This window comes from Dicentrarchus labrax, unplaced genomic scaffold (genome assembly GCF_905237075.1).
Source record: "Dicentrarchus labrax unplaced genomic scaffold, dlabrax2021, whole genome shotgun sequence".
Classification (NCBI taxonomy): Eukaryota; Metazoa; Chordata; class Actinopteri; family Moronidae; genus Dicentrarchus; species Dicentrarchus labrax.
In genome coordinates this window covers 17,239,354-17,257,866 of record NW_026136702.1, presented here as the reverse complement: position 1 = coordinate 17,257,866, position 18,513 = coordinate 17,239,354, and the positions used below count along the sequence as shown (strand labels likewise).

Genomic DNA, 18,513 nt, shown 5'->3' with positions numbered 1-18,513 from the left:
ATTTAATACACAGCTGAATATGAAAAGAAAACACAGTCCATCCATTGGCCACTTTAATAATCTTCCTAATGCTTAAGGACAGAGTGCTCTGTGATAGTTAACAGTGTAAACATGCAACAGTTTATATAGAGAGTGTTTAATATTGATGGTGCTGCAGTACGACCGAATAGAAACAGGAAGAAGTGAAATAAAGTCGGCTGCTTTTAATTAAATGACTAATGTAATACTTGATATCCTACTTTATTGCTACAGTCTCTGCTTCTTTAACGTTGAGCGACATAGCGCGTGAAATACAAACAGGGACATGTTTGAGCCTTCTCCGGCACCGTAGATAACCCGGAAATACCTATCGCCTCCTCTCACATTTCCCTGCTGGTCCTCGTCTTTAGAAACCTTCTGAATCTGAGAGTTAGAGACTGAGGTAAGGAGCAAACGGTGGCTTACAGATGGTTGTGTGTGTGTGTGTGTGTGTGTGTGTGTGTGTGTGTGTGTGTGTGTGTGTGTGTGTGTGTGTGTGTGTGTGTGTGTGTGTGTGTGTGTGTGTGTGTGTGTGTCCTTGGTGTGTAACGTTAGCTACAGCTAAGCTAGCTCCACTGGGCTTTTAGGGGTCACGTTTTTCCCTTCAGGTGTAATGAGACCTCACGTGCTGCGTGGGTTATACGATGTAATGTTAACAATAAACTATATAGCTGTTTTATCAATGGAGTTTGTAGTTTGTGGTGTAGTTTGGTAAACCACCGGTGAAACTAACGAAGGTTCAGTTCCGTTCAGGTCAACCAGAGTCAGGGTGTTATTGTGTATGCTGGCTCACTGGAAAGACTCTGCTCTCTGCAACAGAGCCTTATGTAATATCATTTTATTTACCCTACTATTTCATGGCAAAATAGCTGCTGTGAAAAAGGTTTATTGCGTTACACAGAGGAGTTAATGATACCTTGTTAAACCCAATTACCCCCATGTCCATTATTCCATTCCCCATGTCTGTGTTTGACGTTTGCTGTCACCTATAGTAGGTTTTTTGCCTCTCATGTAATGCCATTACTTTAGTGTCACAGAGCTGATCAGATTTCTGAACAGTAGAAACCCGAATAAGAAGTTGCAGGAAAAGCACAAGGTGTAATTATAAACTTCTGTAAGTGATTAAACCCTGACCCTGATATTGTGCACCATCCCTCACTCACATGACATGGCTGACACTTTAATGTACCTGAGCCTTCCTTAATGCCATCATCTCTTGCTATGGCAAGTCCAAATATTTGCTGTGAAAAAGGTCTTAAATACAGTTGATGCTTACTCATTAGCCCACTTAAATCAAATGTACTTATAGCTTACTTATTTTAGTATCTACAGGTGTACTTTTCTATGGTATGGCAATTTAATAAATAACGAACTAGCATTAAATTAAACTGTTAAAACTGAAACAGTTGATTTTGTTGCACAAAAATAGGTTTTGAACACAATACTGGCAATATTCTCACCATTTAAGTTGATATAAACTTGTTAGTAAACTATTGCTTATTTACACATCCATCAGACAAGTGGCAACCTTGCTATTCATTTCTATGTTTCTGGCCACCTGGCAAATATTTACTCTCCTTTCAGGTCTGTTTTAGTCTTGAATAACTCCTGAGGGAAATATCTGGCTCTCTAGTTGCTAAATGCTCCATTATGTTCACCAGCTAGTCTTTACCTGTGTCTGGTGCTGAGCAGATGGTGTACAGGTCTTTTTTTATTTTGTTTTGTAGAGCTGTAGCAGAAAACAACTCTAAGAGCGGTGAGACTAAAACCAGAACATTGAACAGCAGCTCCTTACACACACTCATGCATTTCCTTGTCAATACAGATTTTAGCTGCTCCAATCTCTTAACAGATACCCTTTTGACTTTTAAGACAATAACCCACCTAACCACGAGGAGATAAAGTTGTTCATATGATGTAATTGTCATGCACTGTTGTAAAATTGTCATAATCATAAGATTCATCAGTGTGCCAAAGATCAGCACTCGGTTACCGAATCAGTGCACAGTTCAAACCTCATGAAACATACACTCATTAGGGATGCACAATATTGGTGTTTTTCTTTTTTTCAGCTGATATGAGAACTGATAATTACTTGCCTCTCACTGCCGACACCGATAAGTTGCCTGATAAATTTGTATTTAAAAGCAGTTCATAACCTGAAGTTTATGCACTCCTAAGGGTATGAAATGTGAGATGTGGTGAGAAAAGCTGGATAATTTAAACAGTTCTGACTCTTCAAATGTCCGTTTATTTATTCATTCATTGAAAAACTTGACAAACATGGCCTATATAGAACATAAAGCCTATCAATCGTTTTACATAAGAAGTCCAAATAACTAATAATCTCAACTCATAATTTATTGGCTGTAATTTAATTATTCCGGCAAATTGTAATAAAATATATTTCCCATTATGGACTGATAAATATATTTGTCCTGATAATTATTGTGCATCCCTAATTTTTCAGATGAGTATCTTACAGTTTATTTGAAATGGGCCGATTTCCTCTCTGGTTGCAGTAAACAGCAAATGTGCAGTAATCCGGTTAGAAGAGTGAATGTCAAAGGCATTTGATGGCAGTGATTTACAGTGGTAAAAGTTAGTAGTAGTAGTAATAATAATATTTTGGTGCAGCAGAATGATAAATCCCATCCTCACAAGAATCAAGCAGGACTGTCTTTATTTCTCTTTAATTGGGTTTATTTTATTTAGCAGGATTTGTTTATGACATGAAGGGTTCTTAAAGTGCTTCTACACTGATGATCCACCCACACAGGTGTTTTCACTTATCTGACTGATTAGATCTCTTCTCAGGGCTGTGTGGGCGTTCACAGACTGCACTTGATCAACATCTTCATTACTCTCCTGTTATTTCTGTTGCACATTACTTACACCTTAATAACTGAGGTTCAGATCGACACGTGTTCCTCCTATCACCATCTAATAAAGGCATAAAAAGAACTATCACCTGCAGAACTGTGACACTGTGTCAATGTGCAGCCAGGTCGTTATATTGGTTGTATCCTTTTATGTATTAAACTGCACAGCAAAATGACAGAAGCACTGTTAGAAGGAAGGACGCCGATTGGCTGCAGTGAGCACACGAACAATGATAAAGGGCACTGACGGGTAAATGTTGGATAAAAAGTTACTTCATTTTCTGGCATTCTGTTGTTCATGGATGGCTCTCGCAGTGTGTGCTTACAAACCTGCCCACATTATTTCCTGTCTCACCTCTCTGAGCCACAGTGTGCTGTGTCTGACCTCACCTTTTATTAGTATATGAAGTTTGGTTACCTGGACAAGCAGCTCTTTACAAACTCCACCTGAGCAGAGGTCCAGTGAGCTAGCTAACGTTTAACACCTGTGGGTGTGCAGGGCCTTTTGATGGTCTTTTTTAAAAAACACATTAACATGTCACAGTAGGAAAAGCACGAGTTTAACTGATACAATAAGGATTTTGTTTAGCTGCTTCAGTTACTGAGACACTTGGATACCACAGAGCTGATGTTAATGTTACTAGTAACACCTTTGCTTTTCCTATGGCAAATCAAAATGTCTAATACTGAACAATTCTGTACTGTTGTAATGGCGATATTACTAGCACACAATACGTCTGTTGAACATGAATGAACAGTAACAGTGTCATCAGAGCAATCACTGATCCTGTTTTTTTTTTTTTTTTTTTTTTACACCCATTTTGCTTTTTCAGAAATTATTTACCACCATGTTTCTCACCCTCACCCTGCTGCGGAAAGGCATCTCTGGGAAGCAGTGGATCGGAAAGTATCGGCGTCCACGACAAATTACCTGGCAGATGAAACGCAATACGCTGATCCATCTGGAGCGCGAGGCCGAGAACGAATACTGGATCAGTCGTCCGTACATGACTACGGAGCAGGAGTACCGCCACGCCGCAGAGCGCAGAGCCCAGAACTGGCTAAAGATCAAGGAGGCCAAATATGCCAAATTCCCTGAACACAAACACATCACAGATCACCTGAGTCATCTCAAAATCACCAAGACTTGGTGAAGTTAATATGAGCAGAGAAATGATGTGCAAAGACTGTCTTTATAATGTAACAACGTAAGATGACGTGTGCAAGAAAGCTCTGGTTCGTTATGTGTAGTAATGTACAGCGAGACTTTGTATGTTGAGACCATGAAAGGTACACAGTAGACTGTTTTAACAAATCTGTGAGCTGTTTGTGTTTCTGTATCACAGACTGAATCCACACTGCAACAGGACTGAAACTTCTCCACATTCAGGGCTGCTCATTTGGATAAAAATGTTCTATCTGTGGGTCCTTTTTTTAGCACTCATTAACAAAATATACTTTCAAGTTGAGAAAAACAGGGTTCCCACTGGTTATAAATTCTTTATAATTATATGATCTGCTGGAGTTTAATCCATGAGGAAAATGTTTGAGGAATTATTTAAACTGTTTGGGGAGGTTGGGGCAAAATTATGTAATTTTACGAAGGGTTAATTTCACTATAAAATAATTGAATGCATTCTACTGTTCTACATTTCATGTGTTAAAGGGTTGTGACTGTCATTGAGCCCAATTGTCGCTGGAATTAAACATTTAATCCCTTTGAAGTTACAAAACATTTTCAAGCTTCACTCTCTCACTTCATTAATGGATTCTCAAAATGTAACATTTGTGCCATAGTGCGGAGCCGTGTGAATGACATTTGAAGTGTTTCTGTTGCCTGTCTGTCTAAGACAAAGGCTGTGCTCACATTATAATACCTGGCAGTCAAGCTATATTTCTGACTCAGTGTTACATTGTGCAAGAGTTTGACCCTCACATACTGTATTGATGACTTGTCTGATAACAATTATTGCCATTAAGTACCCTCTATCAGTCCTACACAAATGCATTACTACAAGAAGAACCAGCAGGTGATCAGTAGCATAGTAGCCTAAGTATTGGTCAAAGGAGGTGTGTGCACCATAAAGCAAAGCAAAGCATTAGCTTAGCATTTATAAGAAGTATACACACATTCCATAATTGGTTTATAACACGCTGATGTAGTTAAAAGAAATTAGATCAGAAGATTTATAACCTTTTAATTGGTTAAACATAAAACTGATACTCAGTCAGTATCCTGCTGTTTCCACATTAACCATCCAGTCTGATTTACACCTGTGACAACAGGTGAACCCAATGAACAAACTGAGGATAGAAAAGCAGCTGACCTCTGGGCTTCACAGGTGTGAGAAACCTTTCATACTGACCTTTGTGTTGTCTGTTTCATGTTGGTGGAAATGTAGCCACCAGAAGCATTATTTGAGGTCTGTATTAGTGTGGGCACGGCAGGGTCCAAAATAACTGAATGGTATTAAATAGCTGGTGGTTAAAATGGTTTCTGTGAAAGGGCCAATTCTACTGCAAAAGTCAAAGGAAAAAAAAAAATCACATGGCTCAGTATTGCTGGTCCTTTGGGGCACCAATTTCAAGAACCTGACTAAGCGGTTAATCTATAAAAAACTTACTAACCAGAACCCTCCTGGGTCGACTGCAGGAAGCTTTCCCAACAGTTTTTCTCATTTCGGTTACACAGTTCAAGCTGTTTAAATGCGCTAAATATTACAAGCCTGAATTCTTAAAGGAAACAACTAACAGAAATAAAGGAGATGATCTTGTTGACAAATAGAATAATAAAATCGTTTTCCAGTTACAAACAATCTTAACATTTCTCTCTTTCATTCAAGATCATACTCATATAAAAATACAGATATTATCAGCAAAATGTAGATATTAAAAGTATCAAACCAAAGTGTTTCTGTAGAAAAATAGCCCTTGATTGATAAATTACTGTGTGTTATATTAGCTTGTTGTTACTAATGCATCAATGTGTCAGCAGCAGCTTTTTACTGTTGTAGTTGCTTGAGGTACAAAAACACCAAAATAAATCTGAGGGGTTGTGAGATCTTTAAAGCTGCAGTAGGCACATTTTATAAAAAACATTTTGTCACATTTGCTGAAGCTTTAACTATTTCCCGACAGTATTAAATGAAACAGACAATCCTGGGAATGACACTCAACAATAAACCATCTTTCTTGGCTCTGATTGGCTGTCTTCGTTCAGGTGCAGTGGATTCTTGCAAATGCCATTAGGAGCACTAGGAGGAGGAACTGGATTCACAGATTATCTGTCTCAAAATATTGAACAATTTATCTACAGGCACCACAGATTGCCTTCCATGGAGTCCTTCCTGTTGAACCGCCATATTTCAATCAACAGCGGTGTTCAATTAGTTGTAATCTATACTGTCGATGCCACTAAATACGAAAAAAACAAGAGCCAGTATTTGGCTTATGTAGAAAAATGGCAGTTCAACATGGCGGACTCCATGGAAGGTGAAAACACAACAATTCCTATATTCAGATGATTGTACACTAATAAAAACATACCTACATATATTATATATTCCATTTCTGCCTATAGATCCACTTAAATGTCACACACTGGACCTTTTTAAATGAGAAGTTCATGAAATCTCTCTTTGGTGAAACCGCTAACAACTCAAAGACATCTGAAATGTGATGAACTACTTTGTTAAGGGGTCATATGGCAGAAAGGTTGGAAACCACTGGCTTTATGTGTTTTAAACTGTAGTGCAGTAAAAAGTACAATATCCCCCTCTAGAATTAGAGTGGAGCAGATGTATGAAGTGGCAGAAAGGGAAATGAATCAACTACCTCAAAAATGTAAAATAAATAACTAAATAAAAGTAGGCTACTGGAGTTTTTGCGCACATGGTTTCGCCCAGCAGATGGCGCTGCAGGCCCTGTCAGTGATGCGTGCGGGGGGGCAGAGCCGCGGCCCCTCCTGTGCGGTGAGTCCGTGCGTTGTTTTCGTCTCCTGGATAATGAGGTGCGTGCCTCACCAAAGAGGCGCCAGCGCACCGCACCGGGCAGAGGAGGCGGCTGATGAACAGACCAGACAAACAGCTCCTCTCCAAGAAAATCCACACAGCGTCTCACAGCCAGAGAGACACCATGAAGACGGGCGGCAGACCGAGGAGTAAAGATTCACCTGCGGACGCCTGAGTGAAGAGGCAGGATGGCGGGGGGTCGGAGGGGACTTGTGGCCCCTCAGAATACTTTTTTGGAGAATATTGTCAGACGGTCGAACGGTAAGGATGAGGATGGATATGGTGCATTGAACTGAAAGATTTAAAAAAAAAAAAAAAAGCATAGCCAGTCTTAGAAAGCAGGCACTTGAATTGTTCAACAGACTGTCCAATCGAGCCAATCAACTAATTAACGAAATAAAAAAGGAAGAGGGCTGATTAGTGATTTTAAAAACCCTCACCTTCATGTGCATTGCAAAGTTTTTTTAATTGAGCTACGTAGAAGATAAAAACTACTGAACACATTTGGTTTAAAATTTCACGATTTGTGTAAATAAGATTAATTAAATAAGTCTAATGATTTTCAGAACGACTGAGTTGGGTTTTCTGACAAAGCTCCCGCTCCCAATTGGGTGTCCCTGCAGGAGTGTGTGGGGAAACAGCAGGTTACATTTACTACTGATTACATAAGGTCATTGGAAGTCTTAATTGAAAAATTATATGGACCAGAAATGTCTGGATTCTCAGGATTTCTGCAGTCAGTGAGGTGTAAATATTGTATAATTTCTATAAAACATCTATAGGTTCAGAAAGAGATCACTGTGGTATCTGGTATGTATTAAAACCTTAGATATTTTTCACCATGAACCCCACTTTAAGATTGATTTGAAATTAAACTGTTATATCTTATCCTTTAAATATTAACCATTAGAGTTTAAATAACCTCAAACTGTGCCCAATTGAGACTACTGCATACCATTCTTCTTTTTGCCTTTTTAGTTTTGTGGATAATAAAGTCAGTGAAACAACATTAAGCCCCATCCTCTAGCACAGGCACTACCAGTCATATAACAGTCAACCAGCAGAGAGGATTTTCATGTATTATGGCAAAATGGATTAAAATTAGGAATTTTCTTGACTGTTTCATCTAACTTTATTTTAAAACTCTTGACATGTTCCAAAGCTCTGTTTAAACCAGTTATCAAAACAAATTAAATATCACAGTCGGTAACAGCGCCAGGTTCCTCATATATGGACACGTTCATTTGTCAAAAACAAAAGTGGTCTTCAACCCGCATTAACGTAGTGTGCTGTCTGAATCCCATTTTAAAGCTGAAACTTATCTAATTCTAATGAAAGTCTTACAGTATTTTTAGACACCGTTGTCAGTAATACTTACTGTATTATTAGATCCAATAGAAAGTGACAGGACAGACTGGAGAGTTATGACACTGGACAGCTAGCTGTGAAACAGAACCAGAAGCTGTGTGTGTGTGTGTGTGTGTGTGTGTGTGTTCATCACAAGCCATATTCAGAGACAATATTGGATACACACCAGATAACTGGCTGGAGTTATAAGGACTTCTTTTTTTAATGGGGTTTGGTTAAAGTTAGTTTTTTTTTTTTTCAGATTTGTGTGTTTTTTGTTTTTATGGTCCGTGCCCACAGAAGTGTGCCAAACCAACATGTGTGTCTGTGTATGCTCTCATTGGGCCTCACTGTCAGTCTGCCCCTGGTGCACAAATCTACATTAAAATGTGTTATGACAGAAGGGAACAATTTGTTCAGAAAGGGTGAATACATATTGCCAGAATGAGGCTTTCTTAAGATGAACAGTGTGAGAATTTGGCTCCCTAAGGTGTATAGTTTTTTAAAAAAAAGGAAAATCTACCCTATAAGAAGAAAAGCACATGTATATGTGTTTCTTATGACCTTGGGCGGTCCATGGATTAGCGAGCAGTAAATCTCTCCAAAGCTTGAAACAAAAGAGCCAAGACTATAATCTGCAGGATGCCACTGAGAAACAGTGGAGTGACTTCAGACAGACACCATGGTACCATGGTGGGTGGGCATTCACTAACAATCAGATATCCCTTATTTTTGTAACTTTTAGTCAATTATTTACACTTTTCATAGCAGGAAATGCACAAGTGCAACAAAAAAAGAGGACTCTGTTTCATTTGAGTGTCTGTAAATAATGCCAGTGAGCAAACATGGACAATAGCAGGGACCTGGAGCTAGAACACGAGAAATGCAGCCAGTGTGGAAAATAAGGGGGTCTTGGACCACTTTGGTGACACCCAAGACCCTAGTTATGTGTACTGTAAAGGTTACTTGCATGTTGAGAGTTGAGGAGTAGCAAAGAAAATGTGGGCAGTTTATTTTGGAACTGCTATCAAAAATAGCATACTGGTGCCACTGGCGCTCGATGTGTAGCCTCCATGGTTCTGCTACCCTGCTGCAAATTTGAAAATGTTCAATGTCTTTAAACCAGCAACAATTGCAGGCTGTTAGTAATCAGTTGCTTATTTACAGATCCAGCAGTTACAGAGAAACAGGATCAGTCATTTGGAGCTCTGTTTTTGGTCTCTACCAACGTCTAAGGGGACTATCTGGTTTTTTGACTGCTCAATGTTCCACTATGTTCCCCAGCTAGTTTCTAGCTGTGTCTTTGCTATTTGTTGCTGAGCAGTTAGTGTACAGTGGGTGTACAGTGAGTTTTTCTCTGAAAACAGCTGCCTGCTGCACTGCAATGAGAGCAGTGGGACTGAACCAAAACAGTAACGTTGAGGGCCTTGAAGCGCCCTGATAGCTCACCTGGTTGAGCCGGTGCCCCATGTACTAAGGCTGAGTCCTGGCTGCAGCGGCTATGGGTTCGACTCCGACCTGTGGCCATTTGCTGGGTGTCATCCTCTCTCTCCTCCCTTTCCTGTGACTCTATTGCTGTCTATGTCAATAAAATCCCCCCAAAAAAGTAATGACAATACAAAAAAATGAGCTGAAACTCAGTAAAAAAGTGCCGTAAAGCCAAGAGGAACTACAGATTCAGGTGCTGTACTTTAACAGTATTATTTGATACATAATTTGTTATTAAAAAATAAAGTCCAATAAACAAAAGCCAACCCATATGCAAAATAAAATACCTTATATCACTAAACCAATCAAAAAAGTAATTAATAGAATGACTGCACATCTGTAGTCACTTTTAATTGGTAGATAATTTCAAAATGTTTTCAGCACCATTTCTTGTTTTGTGTGTCATATAGGGTGTTTATGTGTTGTCATAGATTGAGTGGGTGACAGAAGCCTACTCTATTTTGAAAGTGCATTAATATAGAGAGTTTACACTGTAATGGTGAAGTATGTGTGCATGGCATGGAGCCCCTATTTATCACAGCAATTGATTTTAATTACACCTGTACTAACTGTTCTTGCTATGACGAAAAGGCCCTTTTTAAAGCTGCATTGATCAGTAGTTTTTATTTTTACATTGAATGACTACATTTGCTTGTTGGGAGTACTTTGGGATTACTTGGAGATTTTTAGCTTTGTTTAACTCATTATTTAGATTTTAAATCACATTCAGTGTTTTGTTTAATCTCACTGTTCTGATCAATCAGATTTCCTATTACAGCTGTTTTCAGCAAACAACAGCAGCTAAAGAGACAAATGTTTTTTCTCAGAAGTTGGTAGAGACTAAAACAAAGCTAAAAGTAAAGTGATTCATCGGATGGCGAGAAACACAACTCCAACAAATAAGGCAATGTCTAGCTGTGTGTCCGTCAGCTTATTTCTGAGTTTATCTGCCCCTTAGTGGTGACAAATTGATGAATGCAGCTTTAACTAGCAGAAAGTCTACACTGTAATACTTTAATGGCATACAATTCTGTACAAATTAGCTGTGTCTGTCAACTGTGCCATGGTTAAGCTTCAGTGTGAACAAACTGTCATGTTTTTAGCCCGTAGCTTCTGTTCAGGTTTAGAGCAACACGGAGAGGATTGTCGAACTCACAGCGATCAGTTGTTACCACCTGTGTCTCTCTTTTGCTTGACACGTCCCATCTTTTTTTTTGTCTGACATTCAACAAATGTTTCTCTGTGATCTGTTAACCTTCTTTTCTTTTCAAAAATTTCAGTTTGGACACTGTCACATAGACAGACAGGTACTATAAGTTTAGTTTGGTGTGCTGCTTATGTTTTCCTTACAGTATCTATTAATGTACCACTAAATGTTCTATACCAAATGCTGTTAATTTACAAAGCACTTAACTAATTAGACATGTTTTAGATTTTAAAAATACTTGTGGAAAAAAATTGCTGCAACACAGCAGTGAATTAACAAATCCAGGGCTAATAACAATCATTGAGCTTTGGACTTTATGCTTCTTTACTCACAAGATTAACACCCCTCTGGTCATTGTAAAATAACACATTGGCATGGAACGTCTCATATCATATTCTGCTAGTGTTCTCATGCTTTGGTTATCATGTCAGTGTGTTTTATTTTTATGTAATCAGTCATTTTTCCCCTTGTGTGTGTCCATATGTTGTATAAAAATAGCATTTTTTGTATATGTTTTGTGCCAGGTGTTTTTAATTCCTTCTCCTGCTCTTTCACCCCGTGTCGTCACATTGTTGTAGTCCGTGTGCATAGCACGGTGGTTTGCTTTGAATTCTTTCTTTTGAGGTTTTATCCCCAGTTATTGTCGCTTCTTCTGTCGATTTTAACCCATTACATCTGCTCCTTTTTTTGCCAAAATTGCCAAAATTATGATTTGTGCCAAAAATAATCAAGGAATACGATCCATATTTTGAAAAGTCTTTATGATCTCAGCTATAGAACGAAGCTTTTGCTTGCTGCTTTGTACTTTGGCAGACTCATTTTATGCACATTGTCTTGATTTTAATTTTTGTCAAATCAAAAGTGTAAATGAGTAATCACATCTAATTTGTCTTGAAGTCTTGCATCAAGCACGTTATTAAAGTACGATTATGGTATTTTTAAATGGGACACATTGAAAAACATTGATGTCTTTCGTGTTCAAAACATATTATATTTGACTCAGTAATTGTAATGTATATCCCATTATGTCCTCACCTTTTAATAACACAACACTCTGTATGTGCCATTTCTGTTGCGCTCAGGCAAATACTACACAGCACAATCACTTACATGTTTTATTAATCATTCTTAGTTCAAAAAGATTTTTTTAAATTAAAAACTCCAGTTCTCCTTTATTTCATGTATAATGACATGGGGACCATTTTGAGTGTAAGTAGAGATGCTGAGTAACAGTATGTGAATGTTAATTAAAAAATCACTGAGGTTTAAAAATAGGATGAAAGCAAAATAGGCCATTAAAAATATACATGCAACTCAATGATTATTTAGGTTTATTAACATTTTGACCATGAATAAGTCTTGCTCGGAGGCTTTGCTGTTATTTGAAAATGCTAAATATGCCATTACTTCATGACATTTAAAAATCGATGAAAGCAGATATTATTATTAGACTGTAATTGACAATAAGGAATACTAATGACAAACATAAGTATTCACTGTTTTACCCCCCAAACACCTCTGAAATTAAGACACACAAAGAGATAACACAAGATGTTTTCTATGCAAAGATTTTGTGTTTGACTTACATTTGTGTATACCGCCCTGTGGAGTGTGTAATGGGCCGTAGACCATCATGGACACTAATGAAATGATTTAAGTGTCTTTAAAGTAGCTCTTAAAGGCAGGGTTACTCAATCTTTTTAATGATAGTGGAAACATTACAAGACACATGCACATTTTTAAACAAGAAATCAGTTTCAAAAAACATTTTTAAGTAAACATCAAAGTAAAATCATATTCCAGGTTTCGTGGCCATTCTCTCTTCCCTGTAAACCTGTGTTGAGAATCTATGAAGTCCTAGTGTGTGGCGCTTTTTTATAGACATTTGCTTTGCTTTACAATAAAAATGTTTGACACATAGAAATTTAATTTAAAATATACGTTTGCCTATACATTTGCTTTATAGTTGCGTCCTGTAATTCTCTGAATAACTTACTTCTGTTTTCAGTTGCAGTTCCACCAAATCCTTGACTTTGATTTAGATCAAATGTAATACACCTCAACCTTTTCCCAACCCAAACGATAGTTTAAGTATTTCTGTGTTGTTGTTTTTAGGAAGTACTGCAATCCCTCAAGTTATTTGCCCCTTTCTTTCCCGTTTACTTTCAAACAGATACCAATTTTGTCCTGGGAAACGCTCAGATAGTGGACTGGCCCATCGTCTACAGCAATGATGGTTTCTGCAAGTTGTCGGGCTACCACAGAGCTGAGGTGATGCAGAAAAGCAGCACCTGCAGGTAGGCAAGAGGATCTCTGTGTGTTAGTTTAGATGATGAACTAATTTTGAAGAGGCAGATCTATATAGTTATTATTTTGGCACTGGCATGAAATCTTTTGACATATTTTACTGTGTTAGATAAACAAGATTAGCCATTGACACTGTAAGATCTTGGTACAACTAAACCCTGGACAAGCTTCATTTTGGCTGATAAAGCTGAAAAATAATCATGCTGTTGTTGCTGTTACACTACAGTCAAAGAGAAGACGACTTCCTTTACAAGGCTGCCTTAATGTCATAAGTGGCTGCAGTAAAAAGTTGTGTGGGGCTCTCGCTTAGATGCTTGCATCATATAAACAGGGACTGTGGCATTTATCATTTATAAGTAGTATTATAGCAGTTTTGTAGTGGTTTGTCATTGTTTTATCTGAAAATACAATGAGTTTATTTTATAGTCGTGCCACTGTAGAAGCCATTTTCAATTCTCTTTGTGTATTCACCTCCGAGGCAGAGCACCCTTATTTTGAGGTAATTGGTAGAGAGACTTACTTGAAGAGGATAATGTAGTCAGAGCACGGTCAAAAACTGTATATATACAGCACCTGAGTCAGTCCCTGTGTCGGTGTTTGTGGCTTTGGACTTTCTATGGAACATTTTGGCTCATTTTGAGTGAAAAGGAAACAATGGACTATGCATGCCATCATTGCCCATGTGCTGTGTTTTCAGATTTTATTCTTTTGCATCGTTCCTCATTAATTAACAGGATGAGAGGGGGAGTCTATAAACAAACATATGAATTATTTATTATTATAGTGAGAATTGACTCTTGTTAGTGGCAACGGCTGCAGTAATGTGGTAATTCAATCAGTCAGTGAAGACTAGGAGTCTACAGCCAGGCTAGCAGCTCTGTGAGGCTGTGTAGATCAGCGATTCTCAAACTTTTTCTAACGTGCCCCTCGTCGGAAGCTTAGAAATGTTCACGCCTCACACCCCACAATTTTTATCAATCAATAATGACAGGTGAAGCAACTAATAAAAAAAGATCCAAGTTGAATTTTAGTGAAATAAAGGTCAGCACAATAGCATCAGCAAACTCTTGGTTATCTTCCCTACATAAATCATATTCATTCAAATTAGTTCCACTCCATATTTTTCCCCTGGTCATCCCTGCAGTGGCTCAGTGCTCCACCAGTGGGACCCGCCCCGCAATTTGAGAACCACTGACTTAGGCACAGTGGTGCTTTGAGCTAAATGACAACGTCAGCCTGCTCACAATGTTCGTACTGACATGCAGATGTTTAAAAAGTATAATGATACCCATGTTCATCATCGTAGTTTAGTGTGTTAACATGCTAACATTTGCTAATTAGCACTAAACACAAAGTACAACTGAATTTTTGCAGGTGTCTATTTATAAATCAAAGTATTGGTATTTGGTAGTATACTCAAAATTACAAAACATACAGCTCATTGTGACACTAGAGGAAAAGTCAGGGGATTGCTAAAATATTCAGGGTTCTTTCTCTGGGTATCATGAATATACCAAATTTCATTGTAGTCCATCCAATCAAATACAGTTATCTCTGGGAAGTGACCCTAATGATGAAAGTGTGGACAGTATAGTCGTTATAGTAGACATGATTGTGAGGAAACCACTTCTCCCAATTCCCTTCAGCAGAGCATCCTAGCAGAGGAAGTTAGAATCACAGTATATTCTGCTATATTGAAGTGAATGAGAATACTGCTCAAAAATGATTTACATAAAAGACTCTTGCAAAGATAGAAACCAGATAACTAAGACTGAAAATCTCTGATGTAATCAGATTGTAACAACTGAAACTGCTTCCACAGTACTGAGTGAAAGTGTGGACTGTGTCTGGGGGTGCTCTCTCCAAACCTGTTCACATAAAGCAATAAAAAGAACTCCTAAAATTAGTAGTATTCCTGTTCGACTGAACAATTTCTGGACTTTTGTTTATTGTGCCTGTAATAAGCATGTCAGTAACCACTATATTAATAGGATCACATGGAAACAGTTGGTGCTGCCAGATTTGAAAACCGTGGGCGATTTCATCTGTTGTGGGAGGTGGTGTTTGTCACAGCCAGCACTGCGGCTATTACTGATTTAGGCCCTTGGGTCCCTAAGCATAAGCTTCAGAACGCTTGCCAATGCAAATATTGAAAAGTGTGTGTGACGATTTGTTTTAGATTTATTTTTAGGTTGTTTGATTGAGTGAAGTCTTGTGTTAAATCTTCTGACTGTTTTTTGAGCTCTGTGTAAATGTATAAAAAGTACCTAAATGTCACGAAACGAGAGTGTGATTCTGAAAGAATTCGCTATGCATCATAAACAAATTCAACGACAGTGATTATAAGTCAGAAAACGATAATATTCCATAAATAAAAGTATTGTATTTGTATTGTTATAATATTGTCACCAGTAAAAGGTCTACATTAAGTTAAGTTTAATTTGTTCAATACTTTGGTTTATGACCACCTATAAAACTAACCCTCAGCTGTATATAGGCTACTGATGTTAGCATTTAGCTCAAAGTACAACCCCACAGAGCTGCTAGCACTGACTCTTAAAAACTTTAAACTTACAAATTGTGCTACACTGACACTTCTTCTCTATTTCATTTATTAACCCCTTTTAAATACAGATTCCTCTCGCATCATGTTTCCCTTCTCTGTGTTGACCTTTGGTTGCTTTCAGATAACAGATAATATTTTTTTCCATTATACATGATTTGAACTATTTTTAAAGCCTTTAGATTTTAGAACCTATAATCCACTAAACAGTGGGTTAGTTGGTTCTTGGTGAGCAGCTTTAGAAGGTGTTACTGCCCCCTTTGATTATTCTTCAAATATTTCTCTATACCTTTTAATTATTTGGCCTTCAGCTTTTTTTTTTCTTTTATCAAAGAACATATTCAGGAGCCTGATTACGGGGACATAAAACATTCAGTGTGGATGTTTGATGTTTTTGAGGAGGACTCGAACATTAAGTGTTAAAAGTCTAATATCTGAGCCTCTTTTGCTGTAGGTGTGTGTGGATCAAAGATGTTGTTTCCGTCTCTACTGCTCTCACTGTGTTCTTTGTCTCTTCAATTATGTATATGTTCCTTTTCTATACTGGATTCTGTAAACATACAGTGACAAACCTGTGGGAATTTTTCACGCATGACAAGAAAGTCATTTGAGAAATTATTTTCTTTGAAGGAAGTCACATTCCTCCCGGCTAAGAGGGAGAAGAAGAAGAAGAAGAAGAGAGAGAGGACAGTCATCAGTGATATTACATCAAGCACTGGTCTGAAAACTCTCTGCAGCGTCAGATTGGAGTCTCATTAAATTTAGCCTTCCTTTTGTATTTCATAACAAACTCGGAGTTATATTTAGACCATGCTGGAACAGGCTGCCACTGAGGGTGGCAGTAACAAGCTAAGTGAGATGAATGTCTCTGCAGCATAGTTAAATGTGCTCATGGTTGCTTGACCCATCTTCAGGTTTAATTTGTTTTTGAGAGGAACTTTGTATTTAGCCAATTAGACACCAGGCTGCATTTATCTTTTTTTTTTACTATATTTTCAGGATACATTTCAATGCGTTTTAATCTACTTCTGCTCTACATTTAATACAGCCTAATTCTGCAGCGCACCTCTCTAGAGGTCTCAGTAACTAGTCTACGTAGTGAAGGTGTAACTCTATATAAACAGTTCATTTTAAGAGGAAAGGTTCAACACAGAGACATAAAAAGGTGCCGTAAAATCAACCGAGATCAGAACAAAATGCCACAATGTATCCAGAGAATACTTGGCAACTAACACATTAAGAAATTCACACATTCAAGCCTTCCTCAGCACTCTTTAGTCCAAGAACAAGCTGGCTTCTGTAATGTGCCACTGTCTATTAAATATTCAAATTGTTATTTCCCTTTGTGTTTTCCAGCTTCATGTACGGGGAGCTCACGGACAAGGACACGACAGAAAAAGTGCGACTAACATTCGAGAATTATGAGATGAACTCGTTTGAAATACTGATGTACAAAAAGAACAGTAAGTAGCAATGCCATGTGTGCGGAAAGAGAAAAATGTGAAGATCCACTCTCTTGTCATGCAAATGTATTCAGAGCCTCTGTAACATACAGCCGAGTTCAAAGGCAGCCCAGAACATTTCTACCTGTGTAGAAATGTGCTAATTGGTTGAGAGCCAGACCAGAGAAACCTTCCCCAGAAAAATGTGGTGCTGTTTGTTTCCACTAGCAGGTGTAACCTCCCTCTGCTTGCAGGTGTGGAAAGTGTAAAGTTCCGAAAGTTCAGAACATTTTAGTTTACACTGTGCAATCAAGATTTCAGCTACTTGTGTACTTGGTGTCATTTCCTCTAAAAATAAGTAGATGATGCAGCTGAATATTTGTCTTTTTATACTTTTCAGGGACGCCTGTTTGGTTTTTTGTGAAGATTGCTCCCATTCGAAATGAACAAGAAAAAGTGGTCCTGTTTCTTTGCACGTTCAGTGACATCACAGCCTTTAAACAGCCCATTGAAGATGATTCTTCCAAAGGTCAGTCAGCACGCTTAATTTGTTCAACTTCACACTGTCTATCAAAAAGGATGCCTTCCTGAAGCTGCCAATCAGTTAATTGTGCTTCATAGTGATTAAAATCAAACTTCATACAGAGATAATAAAAAGAGAGAGCCAGAGGTAACATTAGACTGCCAACGATCTCCATCTGACCCTGTGCATTGTGCATCTGCTCTGGCAACTACCAACTCAGTCAAATGCGCACCTCATCATGATGTCATCAGCACACAACGCAAAAAATCATTCACTGCACTGTATAACTGTTGAAGACAGCCAAAATAGAACACGAATTAGTGCAAGTGAGCGACTGCAAACCAGCAACAGTGACAACAAGTGAGATTGTAGCTCCGGCCTCAGCATCAACAAGTAGCACTCTGCCAAAGGCTGTTGAAAGCAGCATTGATTTGTTTCCATTACCAGTTTAAAGGCACCGAGTTGTGTCGAGTTGCACCCGAGATGGGCCATCTCTGGAGTCAGGTCAAAGCACACCCAACCCGAATGGGCTTTTTGATCCTTCAGTGACGATTCATGATAATTCGTGATAAGTAGCTGGCTACCAACAACCGTGCCAAAGAGGGCCCTGCTTTTAAACGTCAACTCAAGACAAACACGTCATAAGTTAAAGACACTCCTTAAAGCAGGTCAAAGCGAGTGAAGCCAAGTCAGCACATGTGTATGGAAAAAGACCTCCAGTGAAGC

At 38.3% G+C, this 18,513-nt stretch overlaps 2 protein-coding genes across 6 annotated transcripts in view; both read left to right on the top strand.

Annotated features, from left to right (window-relative positions):
• The first annotated feature begins 41 nt into the window (after window positions 1-41).
• Window positions 42-4,635, top strand: mrpl57 (mitochondrial ribosomal protein L57). The gene is made up of 2 exons (XM_051418860.1): window positions 42-421; window positions 3,734-4,635. The coding sequence occupies exon 2, from the start codon at window positions 3,749-3,751 to the stop codon at window positions 4,052-4,054; it is 306 nt and encodes a 101-aa protein (XP_051274820.1). The 5' UTR covers window positions 42-421; window positions 3,734-3,748; the 3' UTR covers window positions 4,055-4,635.
• Window positions 4,636-6,892: 2,257 nt separating this feature from the next.
• kcnh1a (potassium voltage-gated channel, subfamily H (eag-related), member 1a) overlaps window positions 6,893-18,513 on the top strand; it is a 40,934-nt gene continuing 29,313 nt past the window's right edge. For 3 of the 5 annotated variants that reach the window (XM_051426863.1, XM_051426870.1, XM_051426853.1), the window contains exons 1-5: window positions 6,893-7,171; window positions 11,026-11,052; window positions 13,126-13,249; window positions 17,179-17,285; window positions 17,665-17,793. In XM_051426863.1, coding sequence (XP_051282823.1) covers window positions 7,099-7,171; window positions 11,026-11,052; window positions 13,126-13,249; window positions 17,179-17,285; window positions 17,665-17,793 — 460 coding nt within the window. In that variant the 5' untranslated portion in view covers window positions 6,893-7,098. The remainder of the gene's footprint in view (window positions 7,172-11,025; window positions 11,053-13,125; window positions 13,250-17,178; window positions 17,286-17,664; window positions 17,794-18,513) is intronic. The other 2 variants (XM_051426889.1, XM_051426881.1) reach the window with 1 other exon arrangement.

Bases quoted from the DNA above. Each gene is read 5' to 3' on its own strand.
- mrpl57 (XM_051418860.1), top strand. From the start codon at position 3,749: ATGTTTCTCACCCTCACCCTGCTGCGGAAAGGCATCTCTGGGAAGCAG.